This window comes from Onychostoma macrolepis, chromosome 24 (genome assembly GCF_012432095.1).
Source record: "Onychostoma macrolepis isolate SWU-2019 chromosome 24, ASM1243209v1, whole genome shotgun sequence".
Lineage (NCBI taxonomy): Eukaryota > Metazoa > Chordata > Actinopteri > Cypriniformes > Cyprinidae > Onychostoma > Onychostoma macrolepis.
In genome coordinates, this window is record NC_081178.1 from 8,871,155 (window position 1) to 8,894,377 (window position 23,223).

At 35.7% G+C, this 23,223-nt stretch overlaps 1 protein-coding gene across 9 annotated transcripts in view; it reads right to left on the minus strand.

Moving 5' to 3' along the window:
- Positions 1 to 23,223, minus strand: part of dip2ca (disco-interacting protein 2 homolog Ca) — a 109,188-nt gene that overhangs the window by 45,550 nt on the left and 40,415 nt on the right. For 5 of the 9 annotated variants that reach the window (XM_058765521.1, XM_058765520.1, XM_058765525.1 and 2 more), the window contains exons 2-5: positions 9,203 to 9,274; positions 4,808 to 4,915; positions 2,814 to 2,939; positions 1,567 to 1,812 (exon numbers count right to left, since the gene is read on the minus strand). In XM_058765521.1, the coding sequence (XP_058621504.1) occupies positions 1,567 to 1,812; positions 2,814 to 2,939; positions 4,808 to 4,915; positions 9,203 to 9,274 (552 nt within the window). The remainder of the gene's footprint in view (positions 1 to 1,566; positions 1,813 to 2,813; positions 2,940 to 4,807; positions 4,916 to 9,202; positions 9,275 to 23,223) is intronic. The other 4 variants (XM_058765526.1, XM_058765523.1, XM_058765528.1 and 1 more) reach the window with 1 other exon arrangement.

Sequence of the window (23,223 nt, forward strand, 5' to 3'; positions counted from 1 at the left end):
GGAATAGCGTTTGTAAATCGTAAAACATTGCACCTATAGTGCACCGTGTAAAATGCCTTTAAGAAGAAACAAAATGGTGGAAGGAAAAGAAGATAGAGTGATTCGAAACAGAGCAGGAAGGATAGTCGATACAGGAAAGGGAAACTGAGGTAGAACGATGAGACAACCAAATCGTGAGGGGAAATAAAAAGGAATATGAAGGGAGAGAGGTAACAGGACAGTGTGAAAGAGATGAGTTCCTTTCTTCAGACATTAAACTGCTCCACAGGGCACTCCTGCATAACATCATAGCTCTATTAAAACACCCTAGCTCATCACTTAGCCACAGTCTACAACTTCAAGCCCTCTGGATACAGAGGGTTCGTGAGGTTTTTGAAAATGAGGCGTCTCATTTTTGGCGTCTCAGAAAGTGGCAGTTAAACTCTTTCCTCTTCCTGCTGCATTCTCTGTTTACATTTAAAATCAGATGGATGGATAGATTTACCATCTGTGCAGCACTGGCTAGCCAGGACTACTTTAAACAGACAAAATGGGGAGATGTAATTGGCTCTGTGTTGAATGAATTGTTACCTCAGGGCCCAACAACAAGGATATTTCTTCTGGTGCGGTCAGACCAGTAGATCTGTACTTGCCCTGCCTATATTTTATTATATATTATATTTAATGTAATATATTTACACTTTTTTATTAAATGTTCATTTTTCTTAACACAAGAAAAAAAAAACTGTAGGCCTGGGACATTATTGGGTGCATAAGGAATTGACAGGGTCATTAAAAGATTTTAGCAATAAATTATGTTAGAATTATATAGAAATTACAGCAATAATTTTAACATTTATATTTTTAGCAGAAGGGTTTTATATGGGTCAGAAAGTAATGCATTTATATTTTTTATTAAATGTGAAGTAAATAAATAAATAAATATTAAATAGAAATAACATTTAAACAAAATACCTAAAAAACATATTTTTAAATTATAATTTATATATTTTTTAGAAATTTATTTTTTATAATTATAAAAAATTATTTATTAATTTACAATTATTTATTTATATTTATATAATAACTTGGAGGTACAATTTATATCTCCATGACGGATATAAATTCAACACACTTTTGCTGGAAAACAAATGCTTAAAGTGACATATGATTTAATTCATTACAACTGAAGCTGCTAAAACTAATCACAAATAATTTGCACAACTTTGGTGACACAAATCATCAGAAATCACAACAACATCTAAATTATTGTGACAGTTTCGTTATCTGGCCCAAAAACTGGTATTGGACCATCCTTACTGTTGAACTGTGCACCTATCAGAGTCTATGGACAAACGTTACTGATTACTTCCTCTTGACAGACACAATTTTAGAGGAGATTAGCAGAGAATCATGTTGATGACGGCAAGCGTGGTTCAACAACAGCACAGATATAAGATAAGGAGCAAAAGAAGGTGCGGACAGCACACATAGGCAAGGGAGGAGGGTTTAGAAGCATGGCAGGAAGTGTGGGAGTGATTGGCTGAAGGATCGATGTGGAGGCGGGGTTTGTTGAGGGGGCGTCACCTGATTTGCCGACATGTGTTTGAGCCAGGACGTCAGCCAGGCGCCCGGCGGCTCCGCTGCCCCCACTCTGCGTCGACGATGAGGAGGAGGAGGTGGTGGAACCCTGGTGGATGGCCCGGCTGATCCAGTGCTCCATGCTGACGCTGCCCTGGCTGGAGGTGGGGGTACCCTCACCCTGGCCGCCCTCCTCCTCCGAGCCGGACGAGGTGTCTGTCAGGGGGGGCAGAGAGGAGAGGGGGGAGAGGCCTAGTGAGAGTCACTCAGACCCACTCAACACTCAGCCCAGAAGGTGGACAAGTGCGATTAAAGTCAACATGAAAAGGGATTTACAACCCATTAGAGGGATTTCAGAATAAACTAGAAAATCCTTCAAGAAAATAATATGTAGAATGGGATATAGTTGCATCCAAGAGCAACTGTTAGGGTAATGAAAAGAAAGGGAAAAAATAACAATAACAACAATAAATGCTAAATTATTTATTTATATTTTAGCAACAGGTTTTTATGCCAGAAAGTAATACATGTGTTAAAAATACATTTCTTTAAAATACACAAATACATTAATTTACATGAATTAAGTTATTTTTAAATTCTTATTTATAACTATTAAATGAAATGTAAAATTATTTACAGTAATTAATTGAAAATGTATTCATAATTTCTTTTTGGGGGTGGGGGGCAATAAAATTGGGAATTAAAACTAACCGCAACAAATTCACAAACACACTTTTTCTGTAAAAAAATAAATAAAATAAAAATAGCTCACACTTATTAATGATTTGACTCATTCTGATGCTTTTTTTAAAATTCACAAATCATTCTCACAATTTCCAATAAATTAATTATATCTTGAAAAGTGGGTGTTCAACATGAAGCCTTTTAAAAAGGCTGCTTCTCATACAAAAGTAGCCTAAAACAATGCCTCAATACCTATTTGGCTATTGAATAGCGATATCTTCCCTGCCTACCCAGCCTAGATGACGTCAGTCGAAATGGAAAGTCGTTGGACCCCATTGACTTTCAGAGACAGATGTTATTCCAAATTTCTTCTTTTGTGTTTTGGAGAAGAAATAAAGTCTTTTTTTAAAGTCTTTAAAGATTTAGAACAACACAAGTGTCAATAAATGATCAAAGAATTTTCTTTTTTGGGTGAACTCTCCTTTTAAGAATGTAAAAAGAGTCCATTTATTTTTGATTTCATGTTGACTTTAAATGAACGATGATTTAGAATCAGGTGTGAAGCTCACCTGGGGGGGTGTAGGCATCCATAGAGGTCTGCACCACCAGAGAACGGCGTTTGGACGGCATGGGAACGGCCATCTTCCTCTCCTTGTGTTTGGCTAGTGCTGCCTGAACTGCTTCTGTGTGGACGTCTGCGGAGGGAAAAAATGAGAAATGAAATGAAGGAAATCTGTATTAACTAGCCGCTGACCTCCAAGCTGGTGTTTACAGTGACGTGGATGAGATGAGTCTCTCTGGCTGATGGTCGTGAGAGTGTGTGACGAGAGCCAAGCCACCACCTCCAGCCCTTCTGTGATCTTGCAATACTGACTCATCTCAGTGTGAGTGTGTGTGTGTGTGAGATGACACCATGGCTGACTGTAGGTTGTACCCACGGCTGCACTCCTCACGCTGGCAGAGTCACGGCCTCTAATAATCCAAGCTGTTATTTGGACTGTCTAATGAGATACAGAACAACATATTCCATCAACACACTGACTGTGTTTACACGCCCATAAATAATCCGATACGATATTTGCTCATATTCTGATTTAATTACTTTCCAAATGCAGTTAAAGTGAACTGAAAGAGTATGTCTTGATTTATTCATAATATATGGTAATTACATGTAAACCACAATAGCAGTGTGAATGTCTTTTTCAGAATAAATACATAACCAGAATATAGAGCTTAATGGGAAAACGGGAAATCTAAAGCAATATTCTGTAATTACACTACCAATCAATAAAGCAATATTTTGAAATTACACTACTGATCATATTATAATGAAATAATTCCATTTCAAATAAACTCTACTTATCGGAGAATACAGAAAAAAAGCAGCACAACTGTTTTTAACATTTATAATAAAAAAAAAAAAAAAAGAGCCTATGTGACACCGAAGACTGGAGTAATGATGACTGCTGAAAATTCAGCTTCACTAGCACAGGAATAATTACATTTTAAAATATATTAAAATAGAAAACATGTATTTTAAGACTGCAGAAAATATTTCACAATGTTATTATTTTTACTGCATTTTTTATTAAATAAATGCCTTTAATGAGCAATAAATGAGCATAAGCATGAGCATACTTCTTCTTTCAAACTTCTGAACAGTAGTTTATATAAGATGGAGCTTGACATAACCATATGGATTTGACTGGAGCTGTGTGGCGACATCACCAGAAGAGGAAAGTGGCTTCAGAGGCTGAGAATGTGCACAATAAGAGCAGGGACATTTATTAAGAAAGTAAATATTACTGTAAATATGGTCCACTTTGATTCCATGTTGTCATTAAAGTAAGACAGTGGTTGAAGCCTGGTATGTGCTGTTCAGCATTACTAAAAAATACAAAAATAAATGTGTATTTATTGTTGGGAAACTTGCCTCAAATCTACCATAAATCATAAAACCTCATTCCGTAACGAAAAGCTCAATAAACGCTGTGTCTCATGACTACTGAACCCTATTTTTTAAATCTTTCATCTCTTTATTTTGAATATGTGGCTGTCTGAAGAACATTCAGCGGCACAACAGAGACAGATACAATTTTAATATGTACAGCTTACAGCAGATAAATCTCTCCCACGTACATATCACATATCAATATTTGTATATTTGCCCAGAGGGAGGAGGCCAGTGACATATTCAGGGATAAACAAATCCATAAACTGACACTCAAACGTACACTCTGTTTTAAATTATTTATATACATACTGTATATATACTATATTTACATTAAATTTTTTATGGATTACCCTTTTAAAATGTCATGCATTTATATCATTATCATTTAAAACAGTGTTTTTTATTTTAATAGTAACAAAAATTATATTATTTATTTTTTTCCTTGATGTCCAAGTTTTTTATTACCTATTTTTCTATCACCTACAATTGTGAAAGATTCATTAAACATTCAGTTTTGCAATAATATATGGTATATTTCCCATCGTTCCAGTGTAAGAATCATGATGGATCACTCATTGCACTGCTGGAATAAACTCCCCGCTGACTCACCTGATCGGTAACGTTCATCACGGGTGCCGGAGGAGCGTCTACGATGGTATCGTGAAGCGGAGGGCGCCATGGGCGGCCGGCGCTCGTGTGCCATGGACGCCTCCAGCCCTAAAGGACACAAAGAGAGCAAGAGAGGGACAATTACATGTCTCAGCCAGGGACTCATTTATTACATATCCACCTCATTGATCTCTTCCTGTAACACTCTCCCTCACAGACGGGCAAAGAGATTTGTTCTCATTTTAATCAGCGGTTTCTTCTTTCAGTTTCTCACTGGCAACCTACTTTCCTGTCTCATTCTAAGTTTAGTGTAGCTTTTTTTCTAACATATTGTCATTCTCTTTTTTTGGATCTCTCACCCCTTCAGACCTAATTGTTTGTTGCTTTCTAAAATAGCAGTAATTGAAAAAAAAATAGCAGAAAAAAAAAAAAATTCTATGACAATATATAAATATGCTACACAGTTATTTAATGTTTCTACATCATAATGTTTTATGATAGATTTCGCTTGGAGATGTAAAATTCCAAATAGGGCTTCACGATCATTTTTTTCACATCAGTCGATATCGATAATTATCACGATAAATGTCAAATCTTTATTTCTTTCAAGTTTAAAGCCAGAATTTTGCTCCAAAGTGAAAGTTGTAGAAACCAGACCATTAATTTTCCTTAACAAAAAAAATATCTAACTAGAAAAATTTATTTCTTAGTTTCTGCATGTTCTAATGAGTGATATTGTTTCAAATCAAGAAACAGGTTTGGGTTGCCTGATAATATTAATAATATCACTTTTTTGTCTCTTAGTAACATCTGTAAAAATAGTAGTTATAAATAATAGTTTTTAGTTTTTTTTAATTAAGCATTGGTCTCCCATAGTAGCATACATTTAAATCTTGCTGAACGCAGTTAAAACCACACATATAACACCTCAATACCATGGTAAAAATATAACTACATGGTTTTTAGGTAGCCTATTTGTATGAAAAACTGTAGTCTAAAAACATTCAGTATAAATGCACACATGCTATAGCTTAATCACAAATACATACACTATAATTATATACCATTACTCCTGTAATAAAATTCAATGTGAATATCCCACATTTCTGCCACAATACCATGGTGCAGTGAGTGTTACTACAGTAAATCTATGGTAAATGAATTTTATCTCACAATTCTGACTTTTTTTCTCGCAATTGCGAGTTTACATTTCGGAATTCTGACTTTTTCTCAGAATTCTGAGATATAAACTAGAAATCACAAGTTATAAAGCCAGAAAGTCAGAATTGCGGTAAAAAAAAAAGGTCAGAATTGCAAGATATAAACTCGCAATTTAAAAAACAAGTAAGAATTGGGAGATAAAGACTCGCAAATGCAAGTTAGTATCTCAAAAGTAAAGCAAACAAAACTAAATACTAGTAAAACAAAAGTAATCCAAAAAACAAAATACAAAACAAAACAAAAGCAATCCAGAAAACATGTAAATCAAACAAAATGAATCAAATGATCAAAATAGATCATTTATAAACACTGACAAACATAACCATCTAGTTATTGAAGGATAACATCTTATTTTATCCAATTTAAACAGTATATTCTTTTTCAATGGCAACAAAAGTGCAAAACATTTAAGTTAACCTTTCTTCTATTGTAATGTTTTGACGCTTGATTTCAAGTGTAAAATAAAATGTATAAATAAAACATTAAATAATTTAAACTTTGGCAGTCCTATATAACTTTTTCTTAACAAATTTTTAAGAAAAATCTGTCTAATTCTGCAGAGCAGAGAATTTTCTGATTTTACAAATAAAATTTTCAAATTCTATGGAAATCTGTTGAGATTTCTGAGTTTTGTGGCTGCCGATTCCATGTGGGCCATATATAGACGATCCATATCTGCCAATATGTCTATGCCAGTGCAGCCCTGATTGAGAAAAGATAAAATATTTAATTCCAGGCACACGCAGCAGCGATTGGTCGGCTATGACTCATATCAATGGCTCTTGTGATGAGCCAGCTCTGTTCTCTTCTGTTGTTCTTTGTTGTCTTGGATTCAGAGCGGAGAGCTTAGCACCACTCTGCTCCTCCTGGCAGATTTTAGGACACGTGAGACGGCCCAGGTTGCGCTCGGCTTTCCAGCCAAGAGCTCTGCGTGCAGGCCGGAGAAATCAATTTTGGCCCCGTGCTGACATAGCCTAAGACACCAGCGGGTGGATTTATTCATTCAATAAAGCAGAAGGTGAGACAGCAGGTTAAGTCAGAATCATGCACCAGCTCATGCAGCGGAGGATGTGATGGTGCATTTCTGACTCAAGTACAATGAATACACAGTCTTCCTCCTACTAAAAAGCCGAGGGTTAACAGTCACCAATCAATACTGATTGAGTTAACGTCTAAGTACGGCTGTCATTCAGTCAAAGGTAGCCACGCAGATAATCTCTCCTCTGTGCTGGTAACCGGATACTCTTAAAAACTAGGAGACATACACACACACAATATATTGAGGGAGGTGTCACTGTGCCACGTTCCCTTCCTCCAGTACATAAAACGACTGATCATTAAACGCAAGTTCATGCCTTTACAGGACTGTTAAATAACACCAGTTCCCGCAGGAATGGAGGCGTCGCGTTGAGTCTGGCGCATGCCGCTCTTCGCGCCACAGTCTACGATACATGCTTTGTGCCCGAGCATGATGTCATTTTTTTTTTTCACCGGGAGCCAGGCTGGGAACATGCGGGCTGCCTGTTGCTATGGCAACAGAAGCCGTACTAATCAACAATGCAGCCAGACACGCCGAGCACAAATAAGAGACCTTCAAAAGTTACATAAATTCTTACCAAACTATATAAAAGCAGCACTAACTTTATTGGTAGGGCTGGGCGATACAGCTGAAAATATAATATCTTAATATTTTTTCAACCATTTGAAGAAATATAACTTGATATTTATGCATTTACTTTCAATATCCCTTCAAAAGGTGACTTTAATATATATTTAAAAAAAAAAAAAAACAGTAACAAAGCTTGTTTTACATAGTCACCATAAATATTATAAATGCACAAAATGTATTTTGAAATGCATGAAAATTTTAATCTATATATATATATATTTAAATATTTATCGATATATTTTACAAGTGTTTCATAAACATTTTTGAGTGATGTAGTAAAAGAATCATTAAATTAGACTTTTCGATTCACTGAAAGGATTTGAATTCATGGAACACACTCATAGTTTCAAATCACAAAGCAAGAAGAGATTATGAAACTTCTAGTCTAAATATATTGTCCTAAATACCTGTCTGGGAAAACTGTAAAACAGAAGAAATCATCTCATCTGGAAAAAAGCACAGTTCTTCTTTTAAAGTGTTCTTTGACACCAAGCAATTACTCTACCGAGCTCTTCATTTTAATGGTGCCGGCATTCTTTTAAAGACTAATGCCATCTGAAATCAGATACGCTTGATCAGCAGTGACTCTCTGCATTTTACCGATAGTCCAAATGCAAAGTATTTACTTTAAGTGCACTTAAACGAATGACCAGGATGATCAACTGAGGAATCCCTTATTGAAATGCAAAACTGAAAATCAGATTTTTTCCCCCACTAATATTCATAAGAAGGGATTGTTTCAGTTCAATGAAACGAGAGAAAAAAGTTCTAAGCACCTTTTATGAAGCTCTTGAGAAGAGCTTAGAGGAGCCTCTTAATTCTGGTGCCTACAGTCACTTATCAGCTCATTTTAAAGCAGCACTGAAGAAAAAGCGGGCAAATAGACTGATTAAGTCTGGAGCCGGCCTGGGTTATGGATGGCCTTGCTTTCCAAATAAGATTTTCACAGGAGTAAAGAGACCAAATAGAACTGTTGGAGCTTCAGTCTTAAAGGTTGCATTTAGACTGTCAACCAACTCTAATTTGTTCAACTCCACGTATATAATGTATATAAAATCAATTTTTATACATCTGATTTGGGCCACTTTTGAATGTTTAGGAATGAGAACAAACCTCTAAGTGCTACGAACATGAATGATACTGAATCATGCACATTCTCTAAGCTTCCTGCCTGTCAAATAATAAATGGGCATTTAAATCCCATAAGCCTGCATAAAGGTGGATATATAGGTGTGCAACCTAACCATCCGCATAGTAATGAAGCCTAGGATGCCCTACAAATTCATTGCTCGTTTAAGTACGAGAGAACGACTGTGAAATCCATCTGTTGAGATCTTAATGCCTAGAATATTAGCCCACAGGAAACAGATTCCCATTGCAGGTTTTTAGGATCTGTTTAAATGAGAGAAAGGAAGGCAAACCCATCTGCTGTAGAAAAGCTGCTTCTGTCAGCTGTTTAAACCTGTGCAAATGCAAGCATGTGAGGTGAGAGTTGGGGCTCTTACCTGGAGGGTGTGGCAGATACGCCCCGAGCAGTTTTGACCTCTTCTTCTCATATCCTTTCTGAGTGATGTCGCCTGCAAGAGAAATGGAGCGTCAAAAAATGTGCAAACAGCCTTTATAAGCATAAAAAACAAATAAATATAACCTCCTTATTAATTCAGGATATCCATTTTTGGTTTGTAAAACATTTCATATTTTTTCGGAAAATGGTTAGGTAATGTGTTTTGGGCAGATCTTTGAGGAAACCATCCGGCGGACAGTGTGGGTGACGGAGAGCACATCCTGCAATGATTAATGTAACATGGTTTTGTGACTTGTCACAAAGCATTAGGCGACTGGGCCGTCACATTTGCGTGGAAATTAAGAAAAGATCTGGTGCATAACGAGAGCACGGCGAAGACTCGACAAGTGACAGAATAACTAAATGAGAGAGCTACAATAAATCAATAGTTCTGTTACAGAACCTAGCGAGCCGGCTTGCTGTCTATTGCCTACATTGGCAGCTGCATTTTAATGTAGATTAATAAATGAAACTAATTTCTGACTTTTAACGCTGAACAGCACTTGCATAGCGCTGTTCATGAGCAGAACAAACAAATGATTCATCTTGCTAAGCTAACAATGTAAAACTTCTAAGCACTGAAATACACAACCACACAATTTAAACATGCCATTTTAATTATGATACTGTTTTGGTACTTAATAAAATAAAAGCATCCATCTACTAAATATAACAGAAAATATGACAAATTTCAATTATTATATTGAATTAATTTTGTTGATTCTTTCTGCCGAAAAAAATTAAAAATGTAACTGTGTAAATGTCTTTACTGTCACTTTTGATCCATTTATTGCTTGCTGAATAAAAGTACTAATTTTCATTCTGGAACTGCATTCTCAATACCTGCGTTTCCATTACCCTTCAAATTGCGCAAATTGAAATTACGCCCAATGGAAACACGTCAATTTCGCAAAAACTCCCATATATCGCAAAAAAACTTTTACGCTCGCATGAGGCGGTTTTTAAGAAAATTTAAAAAAAGGAATATTTTGCAAAATTGCAATGGAAACAGTTGTTTTTTTTTCGCATTTACAGGTCACCTGGTGTACGTAACAATCACATGATCATTCTTTAATGTACTATAACCTCCAAGAAACACCTGATACGTGGCCGCTCTAAAGTAAAATGGGCTTTCCTTGCTATTAATGCTTGGATGGATAACCCCTTATTTACACTGCACATGTCTGCGGTGCATTACGGCTCCGACATGGCCACTTTAGTCAATGCTTGTGTTTATACCAGCTGCTCTACCACACGTAAAATGCATCCCAGAAGAGGCTCTCCATGCTGCTTTGCTAAAGATACATGCCTATGTCTCCTTCAATTCAAAATAATGGGTAGTGCGGTGGCTGTGGCTATGCGTAAAACTACCAACATCCGTCGCCATGACTTATCACGAGATGAAAAAAAATTGCATTTTATTCGCATAACATCGGTTAATACAAACGCAATCATTTCGCGATTTTTGCACCTAATGAATGATACATTCAATCCCATCTTTGATTAATAAGGCGGCCAAAACTTGGTATGTTAAAAGTCAACATCATGCTGCCTACCTTTTTGGCTGGCCTTTAGTAGATGGAGCCTTAAAATACAGTCTAGGTAGGCAGCACAGTATGTTTTGGAACAAAGCTAATCTCATCCTCCTCACCCTTGATGCCAACATAATTATGTTCCCGCACACTGTATGCGCTATACTGCTGTGATCTAGTGAACATCTCCAGTTTAAATTCTTGGAAGGACAGGAAAAAGTGACAGCGAAGGCTGTTTTTCCCTAATGACCTCTTTAACGGCCCAATAAAAATGGGTGGGAGGCTAAAGGCTTGATGAGGAGGAGGATGAAGGGGGCTTTGGGATGAAAGGAAAGCAGAAGACGAAAAGGAAAAAGGTTTTTTTTAAATAGAGACTGGATGATTCATTTCCTCACACCCACTTGCCGCCAATCAAACTGCCTTATGTGGAGGTTTCTGCTCAGGAGATTCATAGCGTTGAATGTCCTTATCTCGCTTACTTATTCTTTGCTCCGCACACACACACTCTCTCTCTTTTGCCGTCTTATTCTCTCCTCGTCCTTCCCTGAGGGACGAGTCCCTCATAAATTATGACACCTCTGCCTAAGTCTGTCACCATTAAAAGCAAGAAAAAACGCGAGTGCAGACAACTCCGCCGTGAAGAGAGTGAAAACGAGGGCGGCGGGAATGACAGGCGGCTACTGGACAGTCGTCCTCCAGGTGTGCGACACGCCGCTGTGTAATCGGCTGGGGGTGTGACGTTGGCTACATTTCTCGCGTACTTGGCAGCTGCCAACCGAAAACATGTCGTACGAAACAAAGAGCAGTTGTCAGACTTGTTGCGTACACTGCCATCTCATATTTTCTGAAAAAATGGAACAGATGTACAAACAAAATCAAGATTTGTATGAAAGATAATATTTTGCTAATTAGTGGCGTTTTCTATAGCAATCACTATTATTATTGCTTATACCCACGGCTGAGTATTTGAACAAACCCCTAATATGAAAAGAAATTAACTTCGGTGCATAACTCACCTCCCTTTGTTTAAGCTACAAAAAAAATGTGATGTTTTAGAGGAACTTTTAGTTCTTCTCCACGAGCAATTCGATCTGCTGAAAGAGTGGTATGTACTTCCATGTTTCTACTGACAGATTTATATGACATTGGACTCCTCTGAAAAAATTGAGTAACATCACGCACATCCAAAGACAACAATCATCTCACATAGTCAAAAACGACATGAAGCAGCCAAAATCAACATAGAAAAACCACTCTGCAGATCATCAGGAGAGACAGGCGAACACTGTGGGTCTAAACAACATTTATCTAATTGAGTTAAAAAGCACAGCAATCAAAACATCTGCACAGGCATCAATGCAAATTACTGGAAGTAGCCACATGCCTCATTTTCATTAGCAGAAATCTGGCAGGGTTTAAGATGCGCTAAATAATTAGGCTTTAAATGCACAAGAAGTAGTAAATGGAAAAAATGTTAATGTTTTTTAAAGAAGTCTCTTATGCTCATCAAGGCTGCATTTATTTGATCAAAAATACAGTAAAAACTGTAATACTGTGAAATATTATTACAATTTAAAATAACTGTTTTCTAATTTAATACACTTTAAAATATAATTTATTCCTGTGGTGGCAAACCTGAATTTTCATTAGCCAAAACTCCAGTCTTCAGTGTCACATGATCATTCAGAAATTGTTTTAATATGCTGATTTATTATCAATGTTGGAAACAGTTGTGCTGCTTAATATGTTTTTGGAACCTGTGATACTTTTTTCAGGATTCTTAAAAATATCGGCATTTACTCCAAATAAAAATCTTTTGCAACCATATGGTTTCTTACAATCACTTTTTATTGATTAAACACATCCTTGCCGAATAAAACTGTTGATTTCTTTCAAAAAACAAAAACACTGACCCCAAACTTTTGAGTGGTAATGTATATAGTTACAAAAGATTTCTATTTTGAATAAATGCTCATTTTAACTTTTTTTTTTAAATCAAAGAATCCTGAAAAAGTATTCTAATGACATATTTACAATACTACTTAATTGTATAATACACCAGCAAAATCATGGCCAGTATTCACTATATTATCCAGCTCTATGTCAGACTGGAATTGTGGATCCACCCTTCTGAAATTCCTTCAGAACAGACTCTGAGCTGAATGTAAAACAGTCCTGTGCTGCAAGAGATCCGATTACTCCACGTGTTTCTGGATGAGCTGACATCTGGATGTGACTACGCTGAAAAAAAAAAAAAGCCCTATATGATTCTCTTCTCAGCTGAAAAACACTGAGCTAGCCTATGCTAACAGACAACCACATGTAACAAAATGGCTTCATTCCACTCAGTAAAAAGTGCAACAACAATGCAATTCTTGGTTTTTCATGAGCGCACAATGTAATTACATGTTACAGGTGGTGGAGCTTATGGCTCACAGACTAAAGGAAACCATCCTTTTGCCTTTTCTACAACATAAACGTCTTAATAATGGGTTTGGGTGGAAAGAATCTGCCTCTATGGAAATCACAACCTCAAAAGCAAAAATTCTCTTCTATTTATCTAAGAGGATTACGAGCTTGGAGAATATTTACAAGTCCTTCGTAGACCTTTCTAGGGCCTAGAGGAGCACGAGCAATGCTCCGTCTAGTGTTATAGCACGACACAAAAGCTGAAAGAAATTCTGCATTGATTCGTGTAATACAACCCATCTTTAGCTCTAACAAACAGAAGGTTTTAGAACAGTGCAGTGTGAGGGATATGATGTCACAGGGCTGTGTTCCAAAAAGACAGGATATTGTGATGTCATTGGTTTCCTGTTTGGTGTGAGGCAGTATTCCACAGGGATCTAATCAGGCAGAGGGCCGAGGCGTCAGATGTGCTGTGGTCATCTACTGTACCTGTGTTTGTGTGTGAGGCTGCGTGAAGGGCAAAACGAGCAAGAGCAAATAAAATGTCCCCTGAAAGTTTTTGGAAAATTAAAAATGTATGAATGTCACTGCACTAGATAATGAAATGTCAAAGCCAGTGGCATTTATTTTAAAGAAACATTTCAAGCAAAATGTTTCACATAAAGATGTGATTAAAAAAGCGATTTATAGATTTATGGTCCAAATTTAAGACTGCTAGGACACCTGTGTGAACTTGAAGAACTGACTTCACACATTTAACAATAATCATCACGAGACCAGCTGGTTAAAATTAACTGTAAAAATGACTCAGGAATTAGTTTTGAGAAAAGATGCCATTTAGAATGATATTTTGTTATATAATGCAATGAAATTGCACACATTTAAAAATTTTGATCCAAGTAAGGATACACTGATATTAAAATCCTGGTTGATAATTATTCTTCCCTTTTTAATTATGGCGAATGACAAAAAAAAGTCTATTAAATGACTTTTTTGTCTAAATAAAAAAAATCAACTGATTTAAATGTGACAAATTAATTTCAAGTGCATTATGAAAAATGGATATTCATTTGCTAATGATTACATTTAACTGTCGTTAAAAAATAAAGTAAAAAAAAATGAATGAAGCAAAAAATTAAGTGGGGAAAATAAAATATGCATGTGCAAAAAAATTGAAAATAAAATATGCAAAAGATGCATGTATAAAAATGCTAAAAATATTATGAAATATATTAATACATTACTAATATTATGATAATATCATAAATTTATTACAAATGAATACACACACACACACACACACACACACATTAAATATTAAAACAAATCTTTATTTAAAAAGCTTTTAGAATTTTTATTTCATTATGTGCACTGATATTAAAATACTTGTTAAATTACTTTTTTGTCTAAATTAATACATTTTAAAAATTAACTGATTTAAAATGCGCCAAATTCATTTCAAGTGCATTATGAAAAATATATATTAATTTTTAAATTTGTTAATGATTAAATTTAAGAGTGTCATTAAACAATAAAGTATTTAAAAAAAAAGGAAAAATAAGTGAGGAAAATAAAATATGCATGTGCAAAAATAAAATATGCAAAGAATGCATGTAAAAAAAAAATAATAATATATATATATATATATATATATATATATTTTTTTTTTTTTTTTAAATACATATTTATATATTAAAACTTTATTTAAAACGTTTTTATATATTTTTATTTCATTATTTCATGAAATTAAAAAAATTATAATATTAATAATAATATTTAATATATAAATATTTTTTGAAATTCAGACATTTTAGTATCCAAACACGTTTTGGCACCACTGTACAATGAACCTCAGAGCAAAAGCACATATTTTAAAACACATTACCCCCAAATTCCTTGACCATCCCAAATGACATCACTCCTTATATTTACACACCAACTGCCCAGTTCACCCACATCCATCCCACAGTGCACGTCGATAAGTAACAATGAGCTATGTGTTTTACCCCCAAACAGCTGAACACGGATCAAATTACTAAACAAAAGGGTGCGCCTGAAGGGCTAACTGCTATTTCTGACAGTTTAAACTGCTGTCTGATGTGGAAACAACGCAGTCAACATGTTTTTCTTTGCCTATATATCCTCATGGGAGGATGGATATCAGAAAACTGCTGAGCCATGGTCTCTCCAGCGCACTGGTAATGAACCTCCCAATCAATGAGAGTTTCACTCAACTGACTCAAACCTCTCAAATAAAACAAAAACGCACGGAAAATTCACTCGGAGGAATGAAGGCCAGTCGAATCTTTGAAACTCTTGCAAGGCCAGGTATTCGAGACATGTAAGAGCCTCACTGCTCTGAGGCGGAGTAGGTACATTAGTGCTCGGCCTTTCTCGATGAATAAACCATTCTTAAATTGAAATATGTCTTTCCCCAGAGGAAATACTCTTCCCTTGACCCCTTTGTAGAAGCGCAGCGATAAGGCCGCAAGCGAGAGAGAGGTGTCGATATCAACAAGCGCTGCAAACATTAAAAAAAAGATAACAGGAAGCGCAGCACATTGACAGGAAAGGCCGATGTGAATGGTTTCAGTTGCGATAGACCTTATCTGATCAGATACATCGCGACTGTTTTTCTCAACAGAATCATCCAGAGGACACAACATAAAAATAAAGGCTGAGAGACTGTTGAAAAGCAGGTTTTCTTCTTGTATTACGGGGAATTGGCTCATTTTACAATGTTTATTCAGGTATAATTTTCACAACAATAAACATATCACTCCTTGAGGTGATGGAACACTTGTAGTCATGGGAGAACAAGTAACTATGGTGACTGTTGGCGAAAGCAAGAGTCAGCAAACACCCGAGTGATAATTCTCCATTAGTCTCACAGATTACTGAATCCACTGAGGCCTTAGTGAAAGCTCATGCAAGACTTGTTTTCCGGAACATGTCTTCATAGCATCTAAATGTTAACGGAGGAAATTGAACCAGTAAGATTTCATGCAGCAGTTCAGTGGAGCAGAAGTCTGATACTCTGATGTTCATTATATAGAGCGGGGCAGGTTGTTGTTTAACTTTATCATTTCCTTGTACCGTGACAAGACTGAAAACTTGTCTAAATTAGATTAAAATCTCATATGCTAACGCTACACGCAGTAGTGGTGCTCGTTTGGGTGACAAAGGTTTGAATCTAGCCCGTGTGCACATCAGCGGAGAGGGAAGAGAGCGGGTCATCATATTGCGATTAGAGTAGAGATGCGCTATACTGTCCACTGATAATGTGTTATCTGTGTACTGTCCACCAATAAATGGACAAAAAGAACAAAAATTCTATAGTATTTTGTCTAAATAAACTAAAAATAATACACTACAAACTACATTTAACATGATTTAATTCATTAAAAATAATTAATTAAATAACTACACTGTAAAAAGTGAAAGTTGTCTTAACTTAAAAAAATTGAGGAAACCCGTTGCCTTACATAATTTTAAAAAAAAAAAAGTTAAGTGAACTTGACAATTCAATTAACTTATTTTTTAATTATCATTTACTTAAAAATTAAGGCAACAGGTTTCCTCAATTTTTTTAAGTCAAGTCAACTTATCACTTTTTACAGTGTATATTAAATATACCGTATATATAATTAAAAAAAAAAAACATTGTTAGCCAATAAACGATATAATGATTTAACAACACAATATATTAATATAATGCTTTTTTTACATGTATATAAAAAAAAGGTAATCGGGACTTTTGATCTGTCAATTCAGATTTTTTTCTTGACATTCTGAGAAACAAATGATTAATATGGAAGTCCATTAATATAGATTAATATTGAAGTAAATTTATGCCAAAAAAAAAAGGTAATTGCGACTTTTTATCTCTCAATTCGCACTTTTCTTGATATTGTGAGGGGGAAAAAGTCAGAATTGCAAGATATAAACTCATTCTTTCTTTATCACTGTTCTAGTTTATGTCTCGCAATGGAAGTCCATTTATACAGATTAATATGGAAGTCCATTTCTGCCAAATAAAAGGTAATTGCGACTTTTTATCTTTCAATTCAGACTTTTTTCTTGATATTCAGAGAAAAAAAATGTTAGAATTGCAAGATATAAACTATAGATATAAATTCTGACTTTTTATCACAGTTTTGAGTTTATATCTCGCAATTCTGACTTTTTTCTCCAAATTCTGAATTTACATCTTGCAATTCTGTTTTACTTAGAATTGTGAGATTTAAAAAAACTGAGATAAAAAGACAGCTTTGCATTTACTTTTTTTCTTTTTTATTCCATTAAGGAAACATTACATAGATTAAATGTTGCAAAAATATATATTTTTTACATACTGTATCAGACCAGAAATATGCATTAATAAATTTAAATAAGATTAATTTTTTTTTTCATGACTTGAAGTTCCTATACATATGGAACAAGTGCTATCATCAATGACCTGAAGAGAACTGCTAATCACTGAGAGTGAGAGCTATTCGGACAGAGATGAACACCCTTTTGTCCACTCGGCTAATAAAGACACAGTGCTTCATTTACCCTGCTGCCGGACAACCTGATGCTCTGTTGAGTGATTTCCTGGCTTTGGAACGGAGGCAGATGAAATAACAATCAGTCCCAGCGCACTGTTGGAGCTCTAAACACAGATGTGGCAGGGAAAAAAAGACCAATAGACTTACCACGTCCCACATGCCAGACTCTTTCAACTGCACTCCTAAAGGTACCGTATATGAAAATTAAAAATAACAGATCAGTGGGAGTAAGTGGGTCCAATTCAATTAACCAACACCCCAAAATCCCCCATATTTATGCACTACAAAAGCTGGAGATTTGCATATTACACTTAAGATTCTTTAAAAAGAAGTGGTTTTGGATGGAGCCGCTAGCCGTTTGTGGGTCAATAAAGTGGTCTGGCTCTGTGTAAAGCCCTTTTAAATCTGGGTCCACTGAGTCACTCTACTACAGCATAAATCCACAGCCTAAAGCTCTTACTCTACATACTGTACCATTCAGCTCAGTATCAGAGCTTAACACTCAGCTCAGGGTCAAAGAGAAGTACTTAACTTAGAATCAGACTCTAATAATCAACTCAGAGTAAGGCTGGAGTATTCAAATAAGAGGCAGTCTGCAACAATCAAACCAGAGCCAAGACAGAATTCTGAAGTCAGACTGTAAAAATCAGTTCAGAGTCAGATTAAAGATGCACTGATATTAAAATTCTAGCCAGTGCTGATAATTATTTTAAAGTCAAGGTCAATACCAGATAAACAGTATATATAAAATATTCAATTGTGATGCATTAAATTAATGATCAGTGACAATAAAGACATTTATAATGTCGAAAAAGATTTATATTCCAAATAAATGATTTAGAATGATTTCCGAAGGATCGTTTTACATTTTAAAATATATTAATATAGAAAACAATTTTGATATTTTTAAAAATGCATTATACATAATAAAACATGCATAATAATTTAATTCTAATTTTCATTTTTGGGTGAACTAACCCTTTAAAAAAATACTTTTGAATGGTAGTGTGTATCCACATTTGAAATATTTTAAAACATATATATTTTTAGATCTATTTACATATTAAATGAAATGCTAGTTACATACTTTTGGTTAAAAACAGCAATTTTAAATTTTGCATTTAGGCATCACAACATCCACTAAAAATGTTATCATTTTGAAATAATTTAATAACATTTTTACAACTTTTAAATATTCAAGAACGATAAATATAAGAAAAAAAAAAATCTCTAATATTGGCAGATAACCAATATGGCACAGATAAACTGTAATAATCAAATCTGACACATTCATAAATCTGTAATAATCAACTAAGGATCATCAGACCATAATGATCAGCCCAGGTTTGCATCTCTCATCAGCGACAAGAAGCAGTGCTGAAATATTGCCACCTGTTTTTTAGCATCTGTCTGTGACAGCGTGGGAAGGAAGGAGAGTGACTGCCATCTCGATGTGCTCGACCTTGCACAAGAACCTTCTCTCATCAAATAGACAGGACATGATCCCAGCTAGCGTTCTGCGTATTTTATGCTTGCCCCCTGGGCTCAACAAGTCTGTCGATGAGAACGCGAGACCCCCGTGGACCCGAACGCACACACCAAAGAGAGGCATAACAGAAACGTGCAGCTTCAACCAAGAGTGTCACATTAACTGTCAGCGGCTGTCACTCTCCCTTGGTTTCGCATGTACTTTTGATTGATTGTGAATGAGTGAATTCAATAAACAACAAGCGGGGATGAATATTAACATTTAAATACATGACATATGCAAAAAACATGTCACATTGATTTTATTACTCGGTTTTGACTTCAAGTGCGATGTTTTAAATGACCCTTTCAACGCTTTTGTGCACAGGTGAGTTTCCAGAACTGGCTCCAAGGAAAAACCACTTCCTCTCGGTAAACATTTTGGCTTTTTTCCGGGAGATGGGGGTCACGCCTGATGCTCATTTGCATTTAGATTAGCTGGTTAAAATGAGAGACTCCCTACGGTGGGTCTTTCCAAAATCACTTTTATTCTGAGGAGAATCCTGACCAACCATGTCAATGGCTGCTGCATTGATAAGATGACAGGAATAACTCTGAAGTGAATCGATCCAAATCCTGTTCTGTGTGGTGAATTACACAGGCAGCTGTGGCCACAGAACAGATGAAAGTTCAGAGAAACTATAAACCCCTGCTACGATATCACGTTTGACAATATCAGCATTCAAATGACTTGAAAAGTCCTCATCAGTTGAGCCGAATGAGGTCTCTCCATATGATCTCAAACTGCAACACAAAATAAACTGATTTAAAGATGTGTCAACAGTGTGAAAAATAAAAACTGCTTTCCAAACAGTCTTTTCTGTCTGCCAGTGGTTGTAGCTGAATGTACCTGGTCTAGTCTTTTCAATTATGCAATTATGATTAATGGGGACTGGAGTGATGCTTCAAAAATGATGCAAAAGCATTATTAAAGTATCATGAATGTGGTATGAGTCGTTCACGGTAGGTCATAGAACTAGTAAACGAGATTTTTTTCAATGAATCAGTTGATTGAGTTCAGTTCACAAAAACTGTGTAAATGATTACTTCACAATTCAAACTGATCTGGTTCTGATTCAGCTCAATTGGTTGCAGTGATTCTCGAGTTAACAGTCAACTGGTGTGGAAGACTATTGACTTCATTATTTAGAAACAGAATCAGGGAGTTGAATTTAAGAACAGAGACTTGTGGATGAATTATTCAGACAAAACTTTGTGAATGGAATCAACTGATTTATTGAAAAAAATCTTATTCAAAAGAACAAATCATACATTGCTACATCTCTAACAGGCAAGCATGCAGATTTTCAATAAATAATGACTTAAATTTCTCAATTTCATCTGTTTTTCACACTTTTGTGTGCTTTCTTGAACCTTGAAACCAATAATAGATTGGTCACAATAAGCCAAAATTTTAGTTTTCTACTATCATTATTAAAACACATTCCAAGGAGTAAGGACAGTTAAATATTTGCCAATAAATAATTTAATCCAATACAGCAAACTGCCTATAAATGGCAGATATTTTAAAATGATACAAGGGAAATTAGACAACATTATGTTTGGACGAAATCCACTAATTAGATTTTTTAAACATACTTTTGAATACTAAATCATACAAGTTTAGAACAACATGAGTGAATAACGACAGAAGTGAATAAATTAAGACAGAATTGGACGACAGAAAGTATCTGAAAAAAATTACACAGATTATCTTAAAGTAAAAAATGCGGCCTATATAATGCACAAAGCAGCATATAGTGGAGACAGACTGTCTAGCAGTATGTGTTCATGTGCTTTTGCACTGGAACCCGCAGTCAACAGCTTGCACAGATCTATCACAACACAGAGGTAATCACACTGAGTGCATTCACAAATCACACCATGCCATTATTTGAGGTCTTCGCTTAGAATTCTATCTCTGTGTCTCCTTTTGCAAATGCGCTGACGTAAATCAGAAGGCCTACAAACAGAAGCTTTTAAAGAGGCGGTTCTATTCTGGACATATCGCCGTGACACATAATCAATTAGAAAAGAACTGCGAACACTTTGGGGATTCCATCCCACCCACCCCCTCTCTCCCCATCCCGGGTCAGTGAGTGGTCCGTTGGCACAGAAAACCCATGTGCTTTTAGCCGGGCCTTTATAAACCCAACTCCCTGAATGCCATAGTGCGCTGTATTCTATTCAATCAAATGAAAATGCATTACCGAGAAGATTAATTCACTCCAGCCTTTGCATTTGTCAAACTCACGGGAACAACTTTGAGAGCTCAATCTTCTTTTCAGTCGAGGGAAATAAATAAATAAATGTTAGACTTAAGCAGTCTGTTAGGAGGACTATGCTTGACAGGGGCAACAATTGTAGTCACCATTAGAAGTCTAATAAAACCATTAATGCCAATTTTGCCGCATTATAGATCAGCAGAGCAGGCAGCGGATTCAGACGGGAGTTAAAGATCGCAGGACAAGACCACGACTGGTTATCGGCAGGTCTGTCATGATGCATTAGGAGAGGAATCTTCCTTCAAACCTTATTACAATGTGAAAATGATCATAAAAATTGGCATTCAGCTTGAGAGCTCATTGTTGCTTCTCAGTAAGATCTGAAATGAACTTTCACACATTTAATTAAAAATAAAGATCAAGCTCAATCAAAAAGAAATTGGATTTTGAATAACTCTTCATGCAAAAATGAAAAGTCCATAATCATTTGCAGCTTCTGCCAAGGAATAATAAAAAAATGGATTTTTTTTTTTTTTATTTATCTCACAATTCAGACTTTGTTTCTCAGAATTCTGAGACATAGATAAACTAAGAAATACAAATGTTCACTTGCAATTTCAAGATATAAACTCTTCCAAGCAATTCTATCGCAAATGTGTTTGAGTCAGAATTGCGAGATATAAACTCATTTGCGATATGCTTTGAGTTTACGTCATCGCAAAATTCACATTTAAAGAAAAAAAGTCTGAATTGGAAGAAAATAAATTCTGAATTCTAAGAAACCCTTTTTAAATAGTAATTACCAAATTGGTTTTGGACTCCACTGACTTTCATTTTATGGACAAAAACATTATTGAGAAAATCTCATTACCATAATTTTTTGCAGTGAAGCCAGCGTTCAAACTATGAATTGCTAATAAATCATAATACAGGTCTTTAAAGAGAAACACTCAGACCAGAGCAGCCAAAACAGAGGTTTGCTTTTGTTTTCTAGAAGGACGTGGCTTTCAAAAGATGCTCTAGTGATGTAACCTCAGAGACAGCAGGTGAATGTGTCATGTTGTTTTATGAATTACAGATATAACAATAAAATGTCTATTTACACTCAGCAGACTGAGCCATAATAGAGTCTGGCACGCCAGACCCCGCTCCTCACCAAACCAGTGAGTTCAAACCCCCATTTGGATAAAAGTCAACATTCATTTTATTCTCGCCAACGCTCTTTGTCACCAAACAAATGACTCCAGGAGTACAACAGAGCTCTAATGGGTGAGAGGGAACATCAGGAGAGGATATTTCTGTCAGTATGAAGGGTCTGCGAGGTGAGGGCTAATCAAAGACAGAAAAATAATAATATGACAAGCCGAACCATTATGAGAGCCAGGGATGAGGAAAAGGTCAGGCATTCGCTCACGGCAGGAGGGATGTGGAGGAAGGGAATCACAGTGATGAGTGGACACAATTGGCCCATTCTTCAACTACCGGACCTCCTTTGGACCTCTGGACTTTTTGAAATTAAGCCCTAAAACACACTTTTATTAAGTTTGGCTGCAAACAACGTCAATAAACATACAATGTATGTATTTATTATGCATAAAAATGCACGCATTCAGTCTTTTTCTGAAACAACAAATGCCATTTCCACCACATCTCAAATTAGAGTAGATATTGTGTTTAACCAGGAAATTACATGATTGAACATTTATGGAATAAAATAGC